Source organism: Molossus molossus, unplaced genomic scaffold, assembly GCF_014108415.1.
Source record: "Molossus molossus isolate mMolMol1 unplaced genomic scaffold, mMolMol1.p scaffold_m16_p_12, whole genome shotgun sequence".
NCBI classification, from domain to species: domain Eukaryota; kingdom Metazoa; phylum Chordata; class Mammalia; order Chiroptera; family Molossidae; genus Molossus; species Molossus molossus.
The window spans coordinates 4,408,868-4,424,301 of record NW_023425347.1 but is presented as its reverse complement, the minus strand read 5'-3'; the positions used below and the strand labels follow the sequence as shown (position 1 = coordinate 4,424,301).

The 15,434-nt window shown below is 48.2% G+C and overlaps 1 protein-coding gene across 2 annotated transcripts; it reads right to left on the bottom strand.

The window, feature by feature from the left end:
* Window positions 1–658: 658 nt before the first annotated feature.
* Window positions 659–14,834, bottom strand: IRF4 (interferon regulatory factor 4). Of its 2 annotated transcripts, none has more exons than XM_036256281.1 (8): window positions 14,556–14,834; window positions 13,066–13,252; window positions 11,990–12,078; window positions 11,206–11,350; window positions 9,073–9,180; window positions 6,008–6,361; window positions 3,097–3,209; window positions 659–901 (listed from the first exon to the last, which is right to left on the bottom strand). In XM_036256281.1, exons 1-8 carry the CDS (start codon window positions 14,772–14,774, stop codon window positions 758–760), a joined length of 1,359 nt encoding a protein of 452 aa, XP_036112174.1. In that variant the 5' UTR covers window positions 14,775–14,834; the 3' UTR covers window positions 659–757. The 2 variants fall into 2 exon arrangements, with proteins under 2 accessions (XP_036112174.1, XP_036112175.1); XM_036256282.1 differs by having other exon boundaries at window positions 11,206–11,347; window positions 14,556–14,787.
* Between the last annotated feature and the right edge of the window lie 600 nt (window positions 14,835–15,434).

Sequence of the window (15,434 nt, the reverse complement as noted above, 5' to 3'; positions counted from 1 at the left end):
TTGAGAAATGGGCGAAGAGCTCCCATTGCTGAAAGAAGGCAGGTAGACTTTCGAGGACGATCACTCACTTTGTAGTGCATACAGCTATCGAATTGCATCTAAAATTTATATAATGTTATGTAGCAATTTTACATGGATTACAAAAATGTACTGCTCAAGGGTAGCCCGAATGCTTTTTGGCTCAAGAAAATAGCAACAGAGTCTACCAACCAGCTTCCGGGGGCACCCAAAGAGAGAAGGCAAACAGGGCAGAGAAGGCAGGGCGTGGAGCCAAGCGTGGGGTGAGAGCCAGGCCTGCTGGGGAGACGAGTGACCCCCGCCCCCAGGCGCACTGGCCAGCCTCAGGCACAAGCGTCCCCAGCAGGAGCTCCTACGTGTCAGTTCTTCCTTTCCTCAACAGAGTAGCTTCAAACTTAGCTCTTATTTCCCTGAGGAACCACACAACACTTAAGTGCTTTTTTTCTCAGTCTTCAAGCAAGAAATTATCTGATATAAAATAACAGATATGTCTAAGTAAATGTAAACACACCCTGTGGTTCATTTTCACAGTTATCATCAGTGGTGGCAATCTACAGGGGGCTGGAGACCACCATCCTTCCTTAGAGAAAGCTCGTCTCAGCCAGACGAGCTGGTTTTCTATTCAGATTCTTGCTGAAAATCTCCTCGTTAAAAAAAAAAAAAAAAAAAAAGAGAGGGTTCAACTAGCCATTCTTGTCAAAGTCAATTATTTACAATGAAGCAAATGAACTGACGGCTTTCACTCTTGAATGGAGGAGTGGCGGATAGATCTGTGATAGTCCTCGGGACTGCTCATGTGTTCAGGTAAATCATAGCCCCTGAGGAAATGTCCGCTGTTTTGTTGAGCAAAATAATACAGCTGTCTGGCCAGTAGAGGTTCAACCTGTAATAAGAGATTTGAAGAAGACATTACTAAGATACTGTTTTTAACATCCTGCAATTGGCTCATCTTTAAATAACTCACTATGTGTAATGGTGTAGTGAAGTTAAGTACAAAGTTAGGTGCTGTAACACATCAAAATGATATGCTTGGAGCCTTCTGAAGAACTAATTTTTGTTCATCTTTCCATACACCCACTTCTAAATGGAATCTACTTAATTCTGCATTTCAATTGAAGTTAAAGTTAAAGATAATACTTCTAAAGCATCTGTGGCTAGAAATTTACATCGAACTGAGACTGAAACAAATCAGGTAGCATGACTAAATTGAAAGGAAATTTGAGGTCATATTTAGTGTAATTTAGGCCAATAAGTTTGTGTTTCCACGACTGCCGCTTGGCAGGCCTGAGGGGCTCATGTGCGCTCCCAGGCCCACCTGGTCCAACGGTACTTCTCGACCACAGAGAAAAGAGAGAGAAGCAAAATCAACAACAAAAGTGCTATTGTGGGAAGATAACTTTTACTTGATTCCGAATTCATCTAGTTTTGATATTAGTATGGATTGCATTCAATAAAAAAATTCAGTTTTCAGATTTTCCTAAATTTACATCCAAGAAAACTAATCGCTTTTAGTTAATTGTGCTTCTAAGTTGAGCCTTTATGTTATTTGATATATAGGAATTTAAGCATAACTGATATAAAGTACCCGAAATAAATTCACCCCATATTAAAAGGAACTCCTGGGTACACACACACTGGTTTTCCTTTTCGGCACCATACGGCGTGACTTCGGGGGTCCTCGCCTGGGGAACCCATCTTTGCCTAATTTATAGGACAGCTAGTACATCCAAAAACCCTTAAAATCTGATTGATGTGGGAATTTGCACCAACTTCCTTAAAAAAATTATTTTATTTCTTTATTGATTTTTAGAGAGAGGGGAAGGGAGAGAGAGATAGAAACATTGATGAGAGAGAACAGTGACTGGCCACCTCCTGCCTGCCCCCGCTGGGGGTTTGGCCCACAACCTGGGCATGTGGGATTACATTTTTGTTTATTGGTTGGTTGGTTTTTCAATTTACAGTCAAGAGGGGGACTGCATGTTTAAGATTAGATAGCACTTTATTTCAGTTTTCAATAAGAAATAATACCAGAACCAAAATATGACCTGAATTTTTATATTATTGGGTATAATTTTTCACATTTGCTGCTCATTTTCTGGGCCCATTAATAATTCTTGAAGGTACGTAGCAATGCAAAGGTTTCACATTCAAAGTCCTAGGTCCTCAAAACTCTTTTCTGTGGCAAATTAATGCTACATGTTATCTATATAAACCTTTTTCTCTTTCTGTTTTATGGAAATAGAGGTTTACTTGCCATAGTTGAACCCATCTTAAATTCTGCTACAGGACATTCCAGTGGTCTGATCTATTTGCATTTCTTGAAAGATTTAGCCTCTTCCAGGTAACACATAGTTCTTGGTTTCCAATAATTATAATTTTTTTTTTTTTTATCCTCACCCGAGGACATTTTTCCATTTTTTTGTACAGATAGAGTGGGAGGGAGAGAGAGGAAGAGAGAGAGAGGGAAACATCGATGTGGAAGGGACACATCGAGTGGCTGCCACCCGCACGACCAACCAGGGCCGGGGACAAACTGCAACCGAGGTACATGCCCTTAGCGGGAACCGAACCCGGGTCTCTCCGGACCGCAGGCGGACGCTCTAACTGCTGAGCCAAACCGGCCAGGGCAATAATTATAATTTTTTTAATCCAGAAATTAAAGAGGGGTTGGGAAACATTTGAAGGACCCACAAAACACACATTTGAGAAAAAGTTCTCCATCAAGTGAAAACCAGACAGCATTTTAAAGGCAATATTAAATGTGGAGAATTTTAATGGGCAACTTTTACCATCACTCCTTCTAAATACTTATAAAATGGGAATACGCAATCTCCTTGAAAAATAAAAAAGATGGGACAGATGGAGCCATGTGGAGGTTCCCTCCCCTTCTGATGAGGAGATTTCTAGGGCTGCTGTTAGGATGAAGGCCTCGGGTGCCCTCCCTCACCATTCACTGGATTAAGGTCCCCTCACTATTTCCCAGGTCACTTTCATTTACTCTTCATTGGAGCTTTCTCTGAACACAACCCTGTCCTTGACGAAAAGCAGGGAAACAGTCATTTCTGACTAAATACTCACGTGAGCAGTTATCAGTTTCCTTTGCCTCTGGGGGTCTGGAAACTCCTCCCCGAAGCACAGAGTTACCTGGAACCGTGGCAGGGGGCGGCCGTGGAGAGCGAACGCCTGCAGCTCTGGAGAAACCAGGAGGAGGAAAACAAACAACGCTCAGAAACCCTCCTCGTGGAGCACACCAGCTTCCACCAAGAGGCCAGTCTAAGTTGATTCTGAAGACTGAAATAGGAACGAACACTCTGTATTTCTCTCAGGGGGGCTCTCAACCTTCACACCCCAGATGCAAACGTGCATGTGGAGTTCACGTGTGTACTTCTCCTGCGAGGGCGCAGGTCTCCCTGACTCCCCAAGGGGATATGCCCGCAGGTTAAAGACCTTGCTTTGCAGTCCTGCACCCACAAGTATGCAAAAGGTAGCAGAAAGGAGTGAAGGGGAAGGAAAGGAACAGAAATATAGCCACGTTGAGGCAAGAGAATAAATTATGCAAAGAAGAAATTTTCTTTTGAAAAAATTAGACTTTTCTGACTTGTTCCAGGATGACTTAAAACCTCATCTCCAAACTGCTGAGCCCTCATAACCCAGCCTCTGCTCCCGGACCTCTGTGTGACTCAGGCACCGCAGAAGAGGTCTGCTGCTGTCTTGGAGATTGAGCCCCAGTTATGGGCAGCTGTGACCCACTTGGCACTCGGCCCAAACTGTGTGACTGGGTGGACTTTCCACCTGTCTTCTGAGATAATAATTTGAGACAGAAAGGGGAGTGATGAAACACTTGGGACCCCACTTTTGTGGAAGCCACGACTCCTATCCTAAGGATGCAAAATGGAGAACGGAACACTGTTGGAAAGGTGTCCAGTCGCTGATCATGAGCCCTGCCCGTCACCCACATTCAAGGTAACGCTCTGCTTCTAGCTCTCCTCTTCTTTCCACTAGACACAAATGTCATGTCTGCAAAAGAAAGGCGACTTCTGGAGAACAGCACCCATTGCACCCTTATCAGATCTGCGCCCCGGCTTCGCCTTGGGGCTGTCCCCAGCAGCCTGCAAATCCTGAATGGTAGATATCAAAGATTTCCACTGTTCTCTTCAACTGAAGAGACGTTTCTAGCTAACTCACTGGACCATCTGACTTCCTGCCTTTTTTTTTTCTTCCAGAATTCAAATCAAACCTAACCGACTTAGTCAGAACCTATAAAAGGTATTCACACTACAGAGGTCTGAGACTACACCTCCTCGAGCTCATCAGAATGGTGATACAATTCTCTGAAAAGGTCCTGCCTCCAATGCCAGGGGATGCCCTGTGATTATACAGAAACTGATCTACAGGGCTCCGTTTGCAACTTGACAGGTCCCTCCCTGCACCTCAGCGAACACTTCAAAATAAGAGTTTGCTGTGGACAAAAAACTCTTGGTTACAGAAGAAGGGGAAAGAAAACAAAACAACTCTTGCTTACAGATGAATCTTAAATTCTAGGCAAGGAACTTGCAGCCCGAGGACGCTGCAGCTGGGACATCATGCCTGCCTGCCTCCTGCCTGTCTCCGTTCACTGGCTCAAAGAGGAGCTTATGGCCTGGTTAGAATGAGAGGGGTCCACCTTCTTAAAAGACGCCTGGCGAGAGACACTCGGCGGTGCCTTCATGACAGCCCTATGGACGTGACAGTCCTGTGGTAGCTTCGGGATCCCAAGAGACCAAGACCCACAATCTTTGAGGAGATCCCAACTCAGTGGGCTCTTCCAGAATCCACTGCAGACGAGGTGGCCCTCAGTGGTCAGGACCCCGTCGTGACGCCCACACTGGGCCCCAGGACAGAGACAACAGTCACGCCACAGGCTGGGAGGCAGCTCTGCGGCTCAGCTGGGGAGGGGTGTTCTCACAGGGGCTGCCCTGGGAACTAGACAGGGCTCCCTCTTCCTCTTCCTCTTGCTCACTGCTGTGGCAGGGTTAGTCATCTCAGGAGATATTTCTTTCGGGCACCAAAAGAGAATTTGAATCAGCCTATTCGAATTTGGGCAACTTACACCTAAGAGGCGGAGCAAATGTCAATGGTGTGAGAGCACAGATCTTCATCTTTTTATTTCAAATGAATTAAACTGAGAGGCACGTTCAGGAGAAAGACTGGCACGAGGAAACCCAAAGACACAGCGTGTTTCGAAGGGGGCACTTCTGAATGAATAGGTTCAGACAAGGTAGAGAAAGACTTGGCAGTTAGCTGGCGCTCAGGACAGCGTTCTTCCTCCGAGAGAGGCAGTGTCCACATAGATGGCGACATGGACACTTGGGATAAAGCTTCGAATTAACGTGGCCAGTAGTTTCACAAAAGCCAGCCCAGGCCTAATTTAACTGTCAGGAAATCAAAACTAGGAAAACAAAAGTTACTGGTTCTGGAAAATCTGATTTGAAACATGCATGTCATGGAGATAGCTCAAAGCCTTCTCATAATTTCCCTTTGCAAAATCAGTTCAACACACTCTGTCCTTGGTCCCACCTGCCAGAGGACATCTGCATAGGGTGACGCATCTCATAACCAAGACTGTTAACAATATACTTCCCACAGGTACAACTTTTCTAAGAACTTCAAAGGAGCTGAAACACCAGCAGATATGCCTGCTGAGATCATGCTGCCAGTCAGAGGTGGACCTGAGCACTGGGTGGCTGTCGGCTGGGTACCAGAGCTTCCGGTCGTCAGCCTGGACCACAGCCCCCTGAGCCATCTCCCCCTCTTCACAGCCTTTTGCTGATGGACAGGAGCAGGTGGTAAAAGGTGAAACCTTTTCTGAGATCACGCCCGGTGGGCTCAGAGGTGAGCAGAGGGGACCTCTGTCCAGCGAGCGACCTGCACTTTGACCTCTGGCAGACACCCCCGCACCACCTTCCTGGCTCTGTGAGGCGCTTCTTTCTAACTATGATCGGCGCATTACCTGATAAAAACTGCTGCGTGTCAAATAGCTTGCAGGTCTGGTCTCTCTCCAGTTTGTTGGGCCGGTCGCTGCACAGGGCCAAGGGCCCATCCCAGTAGACCCTGCTCTGGCACAGTCTCTTGGCATAGAGCCCATCGGGGGCCATCCAGAGGACCACGCCCCTCTCCAGGTGGCTCAGCAGTTTCTCGATGTTTTTCCTCTGACCGTTGTCCTCTGGGTAGGGGAAGAGAACCTGGTCCAGGTTGCTGGCATCATAGGTGTGCCCGTGGGAGATCCGACAGCCTTCAGGGCTGGCCGTGGTCAACTCTTTCACCAGGATTTCCCGGTAATACAAGCAGATGTGGAGCCGGCAGTCTGCAAACACAGAACACTGGGTCAGTGCTGAGGGACCACGGAGCACGCATACCCCCGGGGCCAAACTACGCGGGAGCGTGAGGTCTGGTGGGACTGCTGTCCCAAGCTGCTCTGAAGAAAGTAAAAGTGTCAAGGTGGAGGGAGTCTGGGTGCTAGTGCCCCTCTCTCCGCCTGGAGACTCCAACAGCGAGATGTTAGAGAAGCCCATGAGAGGTCCACTTGGTGTTCTCTAACTCGGCATTTCCAAATGTACGTGGCCGTGGATTTTGGGGGGGAGGTGAGGGGAGCATGCCTTTCATTAGTTTTCTGCAAAATAGGTTTGATTTGTATTAGAAAGCACCACTGTTAAGACCTTTTTATGTCATTTTGTTTATGATAATGATAGTGGTGATGTCTAAAATACTAAGTCATGTATCACCGAACAAGACTTCATCTTTAGGCATGACAATCAGTTTTGATTTTGGCAAAAGTAAACCCTAAGTCTAATTTCTACTAACAAAAAAAAGTATGATGATGTTTCAGGGGGAAAAAAGCAAATGTGTTCACACATCTGAAACTACCCTACTATATCAGTATGATGTCATTAGGAGATATATATATATATATATATATATATATATATATATATATATAATGAAGTTTCAAGAAGGCTAAGCACTAAATTAACAGTGGTGATTTCTGGATGGTGGAAATATGATGTTTATTTTTCATTTTTGCTTTTCTGATTCTTAAATTCATTTTTACACTGTGTATGTACTACTTGTGTAATAAAATTAATTCATGTGGGAAGAAAGGAATCGATGAGCAAAATGTTCTGAGAGCCAAGTCTGCTGAAACCCTCCTAGGCTATGTGCTTACGTTTGAAAATGGCTCTATAATGATGCTTTGTAAAAGATGAAACAAGATGAACTCATTGTGATAGTTTGCTGATTCCAGAACCTTCGTTAACTTATGAGCCACAGACTGCAAGGACCAAGTTAGGTTTGCCAAGGGCCCCTTAACTGAAATGCACAGGGGCCTCCTGGACAGGCAGCAGCCCCCCGTGGGCAACAGCACGCGATTTACGAAGGAATGGGAATTGCAGTTGTCTGGTAAATGCACAGACATGCCAGCAACAGAAACCCACAAAACCCTCCTATTCTTCACTGGCAGGTTTTGAGACTTAACCCACATACTGTCTCAATTCTCCACTTCAATTCCTGCTGTTGTAAACATTGGCGGAGGGCAGCGGGGCGGAGGGGGCCCCCCTGAGGAGGGTGGGCGTAGGCCATTCGAGGTGACTTGCAGGGCAGGTTTCCTTTTATTTAATGTCATCAGAGACCGTAAGGTCACAGTGATGTAAACAGCTGTTTATTTCCTACTCTCAGGCACCCACACAAGTTGTCGGTGTTTCAGACAGGGCTTGAAAGCTTACAAAACCAACACAAGCCCTGCTGCTTGGAACACGCCCTCCCTCTCCCGTGAGGGCGCCTGAGGAGGCAGCAGCCTCACTCAGCTGTGGACCAAAAACAACGAAACCCTCAGACCTGCAGCCCCTCCAGGGAGAAAGGTGCCCATGACTCTCGTCTTCCTGAAGGGCTGAGAATTTAACTTGTGTTTTCTGTCACTGATTTTAAAGACGTGGAGGAAGGGGGGCAGGGAGGAGTGGCAAGAGAATTTGGAAGCTTAAGCTTTTCTTTTTTTTTTTTTGGTGCGTGCCCCTAGCGGGAACCGAACGCGGGACTCTCTGGTCTGCAGGCCGATGCTCCAACTGCTGAGCCAAACTGGCCAAGGCGCTTTTATTTTTAATATAAACATAAATCCCATATTTAAACAATGCAATGCATTATCTAAAAAATAAATATGTACACACACTAACTCAGTGGTTAGTACACCTTAAGGTCCCTTCTTTGAAACTGGTAAACTAGCCCGGCCGGTGTGGCTCGGTGGTCGGGCATCCACCCATGTACCAAGAGGTCCCCGGTTTGATTTCCGGTCAGGGCACATGCTAGGGTTGTGGGCCAAAGCCCCAGTGGGGGGCGTGCAGGAGGCAGCCAGTCCGTGTTCTCTGTCATCGATGTTTCTATCTCTCTCTCCCTCTCCCTTTCTCTCTCTCTCAACTCAATAAAGAAAAAAATAATAAAAAAAATAGGTAAACTCTCGAAGGTGCCAGGATTCTTTCAGAAGTAAAATTTTAAAAAATCAGATCTAATCCATATTTTTTGCTAGACATATCTCAGTTCAAGGAAGACCACAACACTCGTACAAAGTGATGGAACTAAGGCCCCAGGAAGCTGATGAGGAAGGGCCTGTTTGGCTAAACCTGGAAGGGTGATCAGCTTTTCAAAATGAGAAGCCCTCTGGTGCTTTTTTCTAAGAAGTTAGACTAAATTGTGAGGCTGTTAGCTGAAGAGGGCCAAAGGTTAATGAAACTGGAATATTTGCATATTCTTGGAAATTCAGATAGATGCCAATGGAGAACTTAGAATGACTCAACCAACACGTAGCATTGCATCAGAATCATGAGCTGGCTTCTCAGGGCTGATTTTCTAATGGTGTTCCTCATTCACACAGGGGCAGGGGCAGGTGTGCCCACACGTCCAGGCCCCGGCTGGAGGAAAGCTGGTGCCCGCAGGCTCCACCAGCCCCTCCATCAAATCTACCCCAACGCGAGGGTGAGCGCCACAGCCTCTCTGGCTCCTTGCGTGCCTCCAGCTGGTACCCACACTCACCTGAGAGAGCCAAGGCTTCGGCAGACCTTATGCTTGGCTCTATGGGGATTCCAGGGGCCTGGGACTCAGGCGGGGCACAAGCATAAAAGGTTCCTGTCACCTGGCAACCTGTATTTGCAAATAAAAGTCAAGAGTTTGTCCACAGGTAGGGAAGCCTCCTCTCCCGGATGGGTGGCCATTAGCCCCTGGTTGGGGGTGTGCACCAGTCCTGGGAGGGAAGGACTTTCGGTCCCCTCTCGAGCTGACCACTGGCTCTCCCAACAGGCAAAGACGAGCTGAAGTGCATGAGAAAAACCAAAGTCTAAGGCAGAAGAAGCCTTTCACAGCTTTGGAAGGAAGCTCAGAACTCTCCCTCTGTAACTTCCTTCCTTCCTTCCTTCCTTCCTTCCTTCCTTCCTTCCTCGCTCCCTCCCTCCCTCGCTCCCTCCCTTCCTTCCTATCTTCCTTCTTCTCTCTCTCTCTTTCAACACCTTCCTCACCGCACAGAATTACCATTTGTGTATGTGGAGCTGTGTGGTGAGAACATTTAAGATCCAGGCTCCTAGGAACTTTCAATATCGTGCAGTGTTATTAACTAGTCACCACGATGTACGTTAGATCCTCAGAACTTACTCATCTTATCATTGGGAGTTTGTACCCTCTGACCACATCCCCTTGTAACTGATAAACAGGGAAAATGAGACTCAGAGAGGTGAACTGATTTAGCCCTGTTCCCACAGCAAGGGCACCGCACACTGTGTGCTCCGGTCTGCAGCTCAGGAGCCCAGTTAAAAGCTAGGAACTTAATTAACATCATCTAACACTTCAAACCATATCTGCCTGTTCCTTCGTTCCCCACAGTTCTAGGCACTGTCTCTGTACTGAAGTTATCAGTTCAATAGGGCCTGATGCACTGGACATAGCTCTGGACTTCAGAAACCAGTTTAATGTTAGTGAATTCCTCTCCTACAACATGGAAAACCATCCTGTGCTGCAAATTATTCCTGAAAGCTAACAAAATTGAATTCCGAGCTTTTCTGTAAACATGCTCCTCAATACAGGCCCTACATAATGCCGTACTTCTCCAGCGTCACACGTCTAGAGTGGCCCGAACACGGCTAGAAAAACGGGAACTGAGCAGGATTTCCAGAACATACAAAAGGATCTGTGAGTTGATTCTTTCGGGATTTCTGTTTAAATAACTAACTCAAAAGTTCACAGAGCTTGGCCCTGGCTGGGTAGCTCAGCTGGTTGGAGTGCCACCTGGCACGCCAAGTCTGCAGGTTCAGTCTCTGGTCAGGGCGCATACCAGAAGCAACCAATGAATGCATCGGTGATGGAACGACACATCGACGTCTCCCTCTCTCCCTTTAAAAGTCAATAAGTAAATGTTTTTAAAAAGTTATAAAAGCTTGTGTCTGCTGCATTGAATATAACATGTGAAGTTTTCTCTTCACTTAACCAATTAGTGCTTCTGCTGGGAGATCTTACCCCCCCAGGCATGTCTGATGTCTGGGGAACCCCCCCAGGCATGGAACCTCATCAAATCCAGGATGATAAAGTCTTTTAAGATCCAAAACTAGCATTATGCATCCTGTGGAGACTTTTTATGTTTGTTTTTTATAGTATTTATTCATTCTCTTCTTATGATCACCTCTAATCCCAAGAACAACTACAGTGAGCACACCATTGTTTAAGAAAAATATACTAACTCAATAATCTCCTGGTGCCCCTAGAGAAGGAGGGGCTGGACACAGCTCCAGTAAACCCATTTTACAGACATGCAGACAGAAACAGATCAGTAAAATTTTGTGGTCAATATTAAGGGGCAATTCAGGAGGGAAGGCTGCTAAAATCTACTATTTTTATTTTTATTTTTGCCAAAGATGAAAAATAAAGTTTAAGATTATTCAGCGAGGATGAAGAATGTTAACCTGTTGCACAGATTTAAAAAGGTAGCTGACCAGGTTGACGTCTGATGCGCCCCATCTTAAGTGGAGGCCGGGCTTTGGCTTTAGGAGAAGAGAACCGAACCCCCGCCCTTCGCGCTCACGGAGCACATGCTGTGAGCTCCAGAGCAGGAGAGCCCCGGCCCGCTGCCGGGCTTGCTCTGCGGGTCAGCGGCCACAGGAGCCAGCCCCGCACGGTCCTTACCGTTTTCACAAGCTGGGCCTTGCCAGTGGTGGCCGCGGGGTCCAAAGGACACAGGACATTGATACGGGATTTCAGGGTGGGGCTGGTCAGGGACGTACTCCCTCCAGCTGCGGTCGTGGGGCGGCATCATGTAGTTATGAACCTGCTGGAGAGAGAGAAGCACCCACATCAGCCGAGAACAGCTCGTTGGCCTCGGGAACCAGGCAGATTCTTGTATATCCTCCCAAACTCCTTGGGCAATCTCTTATTTGACTGGCAGCCAAATCATTTTATCATCTGAAAGACTTTGGAGTGAATGGCTCATCACACTAGGTGAAAACTAGCCATAAAGAATAAAAAAAAAGCACAATGGAGACAGTGTTGTAAAGTAGTGATTTATGTAAAGTGCTATCATATGGTTAAACCTGGCACCAAAAGTACTGCGAGGAAATTTGCCTTCTTTTCCTCACCAAAGTAAAAACAACAGAGCTGCAGTTCACATGAGAAAAGCCTAAAGAGATCAGCTGCCATGTGGTTTCACATGATATAAAGCACCACTTCCAAATCTTCAACTTCCACAACAGGTCTGTTTCCCAGAAGATTTCGGAATCAGTAGCAGGAGAATATACCAACAGGCAGACACCCACCCTCCCTACTGAAAACCAGTGCTGATAGTTCACCAGGTGGAAAGTGACAATGGCCAGGGATTTGGTTTGGCTGTTTGACCAATTGCAAAAATGTATGCTGTTTTTGTATGTGTATTTCCCCAGCCTGCCCTCTGGAAGCCCTGCATCCTGCACCATACCTGAGCCGGGAGTGAGGTGTAAGGAGTCGTCATGGGGTAGGGGTGGCTCATGGTCATCTGTGGGTCCTCTAGGGTGAGCTGCTTTGCTCCTGTGTTTTTGCAAAGGGAAACAGCACAGTGTGAAAAAAGGAAGCAACATAACTAAACATCAAATCTTAGAAAAATATCTGAAGATTTAATTCCTAGAATGCATAACAGTGTTAACAAATGAGACATTTTTCAACCTGGCTGGTGTGGCTCACTGGTTGAGCATCGACCCTGCACCAAGAGGTCACCAGTTGGGTTCCCAGTCCGGGCACATGCCCAGGTTGTGGGCCTGATCCCCAGTGGGGGGCATGCAGGAGGCGGCCAATGGATGTTTCTATCTCTCTCTCCCTCACCCTTCCTTTCTCTCTAAAATCAATAAAGAAAACATATATTTTTTAAAAAAGACATTTTTCAACAATTCCCTTGGGCAACTGTTTGATCATCCCATTAAACTGATTTCTACAAGGCCCTGCTCTGTGTGGCCCTGCCTGGTGACAGAAAGGGTCCCACCAGCACAATGTGATGCAAACGAGGTCACCTGCATGGTTTATTACAATGCATACTCCTGGGCTCTACTGTGACACACTGTCAGAATGTTGGGAAGAGGGAATCTGAACTGTAGTAAGTAGTCCAGTTGACCACACTGCACCCTAAAAGTTGACATTTTTATTACTATAAATAGTAGCAATATATGAATGTATGTATGCTTCCCTCTACAAAAGGTTAATCATGAATGACTAATAACTATCTGAACAAGTTTACCATTTTCTTGTTTAGAAATTTGGCCCATTACTTAATAGAACTAACTGGAAAATACACATGCACACACGCAGGTGGAGACGTGGAGTCTGAGAAAGTACCCTACACTGATACCCAGGAATTTAAATTAGTGACTCAGAGAACTTGGACAATGAGCCTGCTGGGCTTGGCCACGGGGCAGATGGCAGATTATAAGGAACAGAAACGGAAAAGTGAGCTTCAGAATGAAATCAAGGGGTTACAAGTGTCAGGCTGCCAATATTCTGTGACCCAAACCCAGGAAGTCCCACCTTTTTTGGCTCCCTCGGGAACAATCCTGTAGACTTTGTAGGGGTCTGAAATGTCCAGCTGACTCCTCTCAACCAGTTCCTCAAAGTCATTGCTCTTGTTCAAAGCGCATCGTAAACGTGTCTTCCAGGTAGGAGGGTCTGGCTTGTCGATGCCTTCTCGGAATTTTCCTTTAAATAGTGCCCAAGCCTAGTGGGAAAGAAGAGGGAAAAAATTAAAATACAAGATCTTTTTTAAAAGAATCTGGGAATTGAATTTCTAAAGGGAAAAAAAAATGATGCTTTGGTGCTTCAAATTTACACCGATGCTCAAATGTAGGCCAGAAACACACCAGGTGTCCTCTAATACAGTACTGTCACCTTGGTCTCTGTCCATGCTGAGTTCAAGACACATGGTCTGCACATTCTCTAAGTATTTGTAAAAGGTGGGTAGGATGGGGAGGACCCTTGGAAAAGTTTCTGAACTGGGTTTGACTGGAACTAGGGACAGAGCTGTAGGGTGAGCTGCTCCCATACAGCATGTCTGATGTCAGACAGTCTGAGGTATTCTGAGAACAAATTCCCTGAGGAAGTCCCCTCGGCCTGTTCTGCCCACGGGTGGTGGGCTGGGCCCCAGGGCACAGCTCACCGAGTAAACTGCTCTGGGGGAAACAATCGTGTGGGGGACACACTTGCAGAGCAAGAGAGGAAGATCCAGAGAGGGATCTGGGGAGAAAACAGATCCTGGAGGGAGAGCAACAGAGGAGGAGGAAGGAGAAACCCAGAAGGGTGGGGAGAGGAGGGACCGAGAGGAGAAAGAAGCCTAGAGAGCATTTTCCAGAGAGAGAGACTTGGAAAGGGGGAGTCTGACAAACGGGCAGAGAGCGAGAGGGAGACACAGGGATGGAGGGTCCAAAAGGAGCTGGACCGAGAGAGCGCTGGCGCCCGAGAGAGAGAGAGAGAGAGAGAGAGAGAGAGAGAGAGAGAGAGAGTCAAAGAACAAAAATTCGGGAGAGACAAATAGCGAAAACATAGTGAAACATGCTGAGAGAGAAACAAAAACAGACGGACTGCCGCGCACCCACGGGCGCCCCCAGAGACAGACAGACAAGTTGGTTAGAGGAGGCAGGAAAGGTCCAGGAGGACAGAAAGAAGCTCCGGATGGAAACAGAGAAACGCACAAAAATGCAACCCAGTGTCCCGGCAGAGCGAGCCTTCGGACTCCGGGGTGCTGCCCCTTGCACGCGTTCAGCACTGGGACCCGGTCCTCCCGTGTGTGAAATCACTAGAGAAGTTGAAACTTCTCTCCTCCCAGGGCCTCGGCTCTTCCACACCTGCTACTCCCGGGCCGCTCGCCCTGCCGGGACCAGCCCGTCCCGTGCGGTTACCCTCCCCTCTGAGCCCCGCCGGGCGCACCCGGCACGGATGGGGCTCGCCGAGGAGTCGGTGTTCGCGACCCACGGGACTCTCTGGGGCCTCCCCCCACGCCGACCGCGGCTCCCCACGTGTACAACCTTGAAGAGGGCGGCGTCCTCCTCGCGGTTGTAGTCCTGCTTGCCCGCGTGCTTCCAGGGGATGCGGAAGATGCTCTTCTCCTCGTTCTCCCACACCAGCCCTGGGTACTTGCCGCTGTCGATCTGGTCGATCAGCCACTGGCGGAGCTTCCCGTTGCCGCAGCTCACAGAGCTCATGCCGAACTCCCCTCCTCGGCTGCCACCGCCCTCCAGGTTCATGCCCAGCACGCTGCCTGCCGTCCCCTCGCGCCCGGGGTCTGCCTCCTGCGCTCGCTCTGCGCTGCAGGGGAGAAGAGGGCGGCCCTTAAACCCCGGCGCCGCGCTCAGGGTGCTCTACCCCAAAGCGCCCTGGCGGCGACCGCGAGGCCCCGGGGGTCCGAGCAGTACGGCGCGCGCTCCGGAGTCGGTGTCATCCAAGGTCCCTGAGAGAAGGCACCTTCTCAGCTGGCCCGGGCTGGTCCCCTTGGCAAGCACAATCCTGCCTCCTCCCGAGCGCGCCCTCCGGGAAGTCCATCCGCCCCACCTTCTGGACTCCCGTTCTTGTTATGCAGCCCACAGCCCAGACACACAGCTCTCGCCTTTACGTACACTCCCAAATCCAGCCGCCACCCTTCTTGGCACTCTGTCTGCACACTCACTCGTAGCTCACGCTCCTCTTTGCCCACCCTGAAGCTATTGTCAGTTCACTTCCTCCTCACTGTCAGTTTCCACTCTTGCCCACTCCGCATTTCACACTCCCTTGGTGGCTCCCGCGTGCCAATCTCGCACGCGGGCTAGTCTGCGGTCGGGTCGTTCCAGGTGCTCTGCACCCAGCAACTCGTCTCCCGGCCTTCTCTCGCACACGCACTCTTTGCCCCAAGAGTAACCCGCAGCCCTCGC

What these genes read in the sequence shown, in the direction of transcription:
- IRF4 (XM_036256281.1), bottom strand. Translation starts at nt 14,774, where the DNA reads ATGAACCTGGAGGGCGGTGGCAGCCGAGGAGGGGAGTTCGGCATGAGC. An exon ending in TCCCGAGGGAGCCAAAAAAG is followed by an intron (nt 12,079 to 13,065) that starts GTGGGACTTCCT and finishes GCAAAAACACAG; the next exon opens with GAGCAAAGCAGCTCACCCTA. An exon ending in ACACCTCACTCCCGGCTCAG is followed by an intron (nt 11,351 to 11,989) that starts GTATGGTGCAGG and finishes CTCTCTCTCCAG; the next exon opens with CAGGTTCATAACTACATGAT.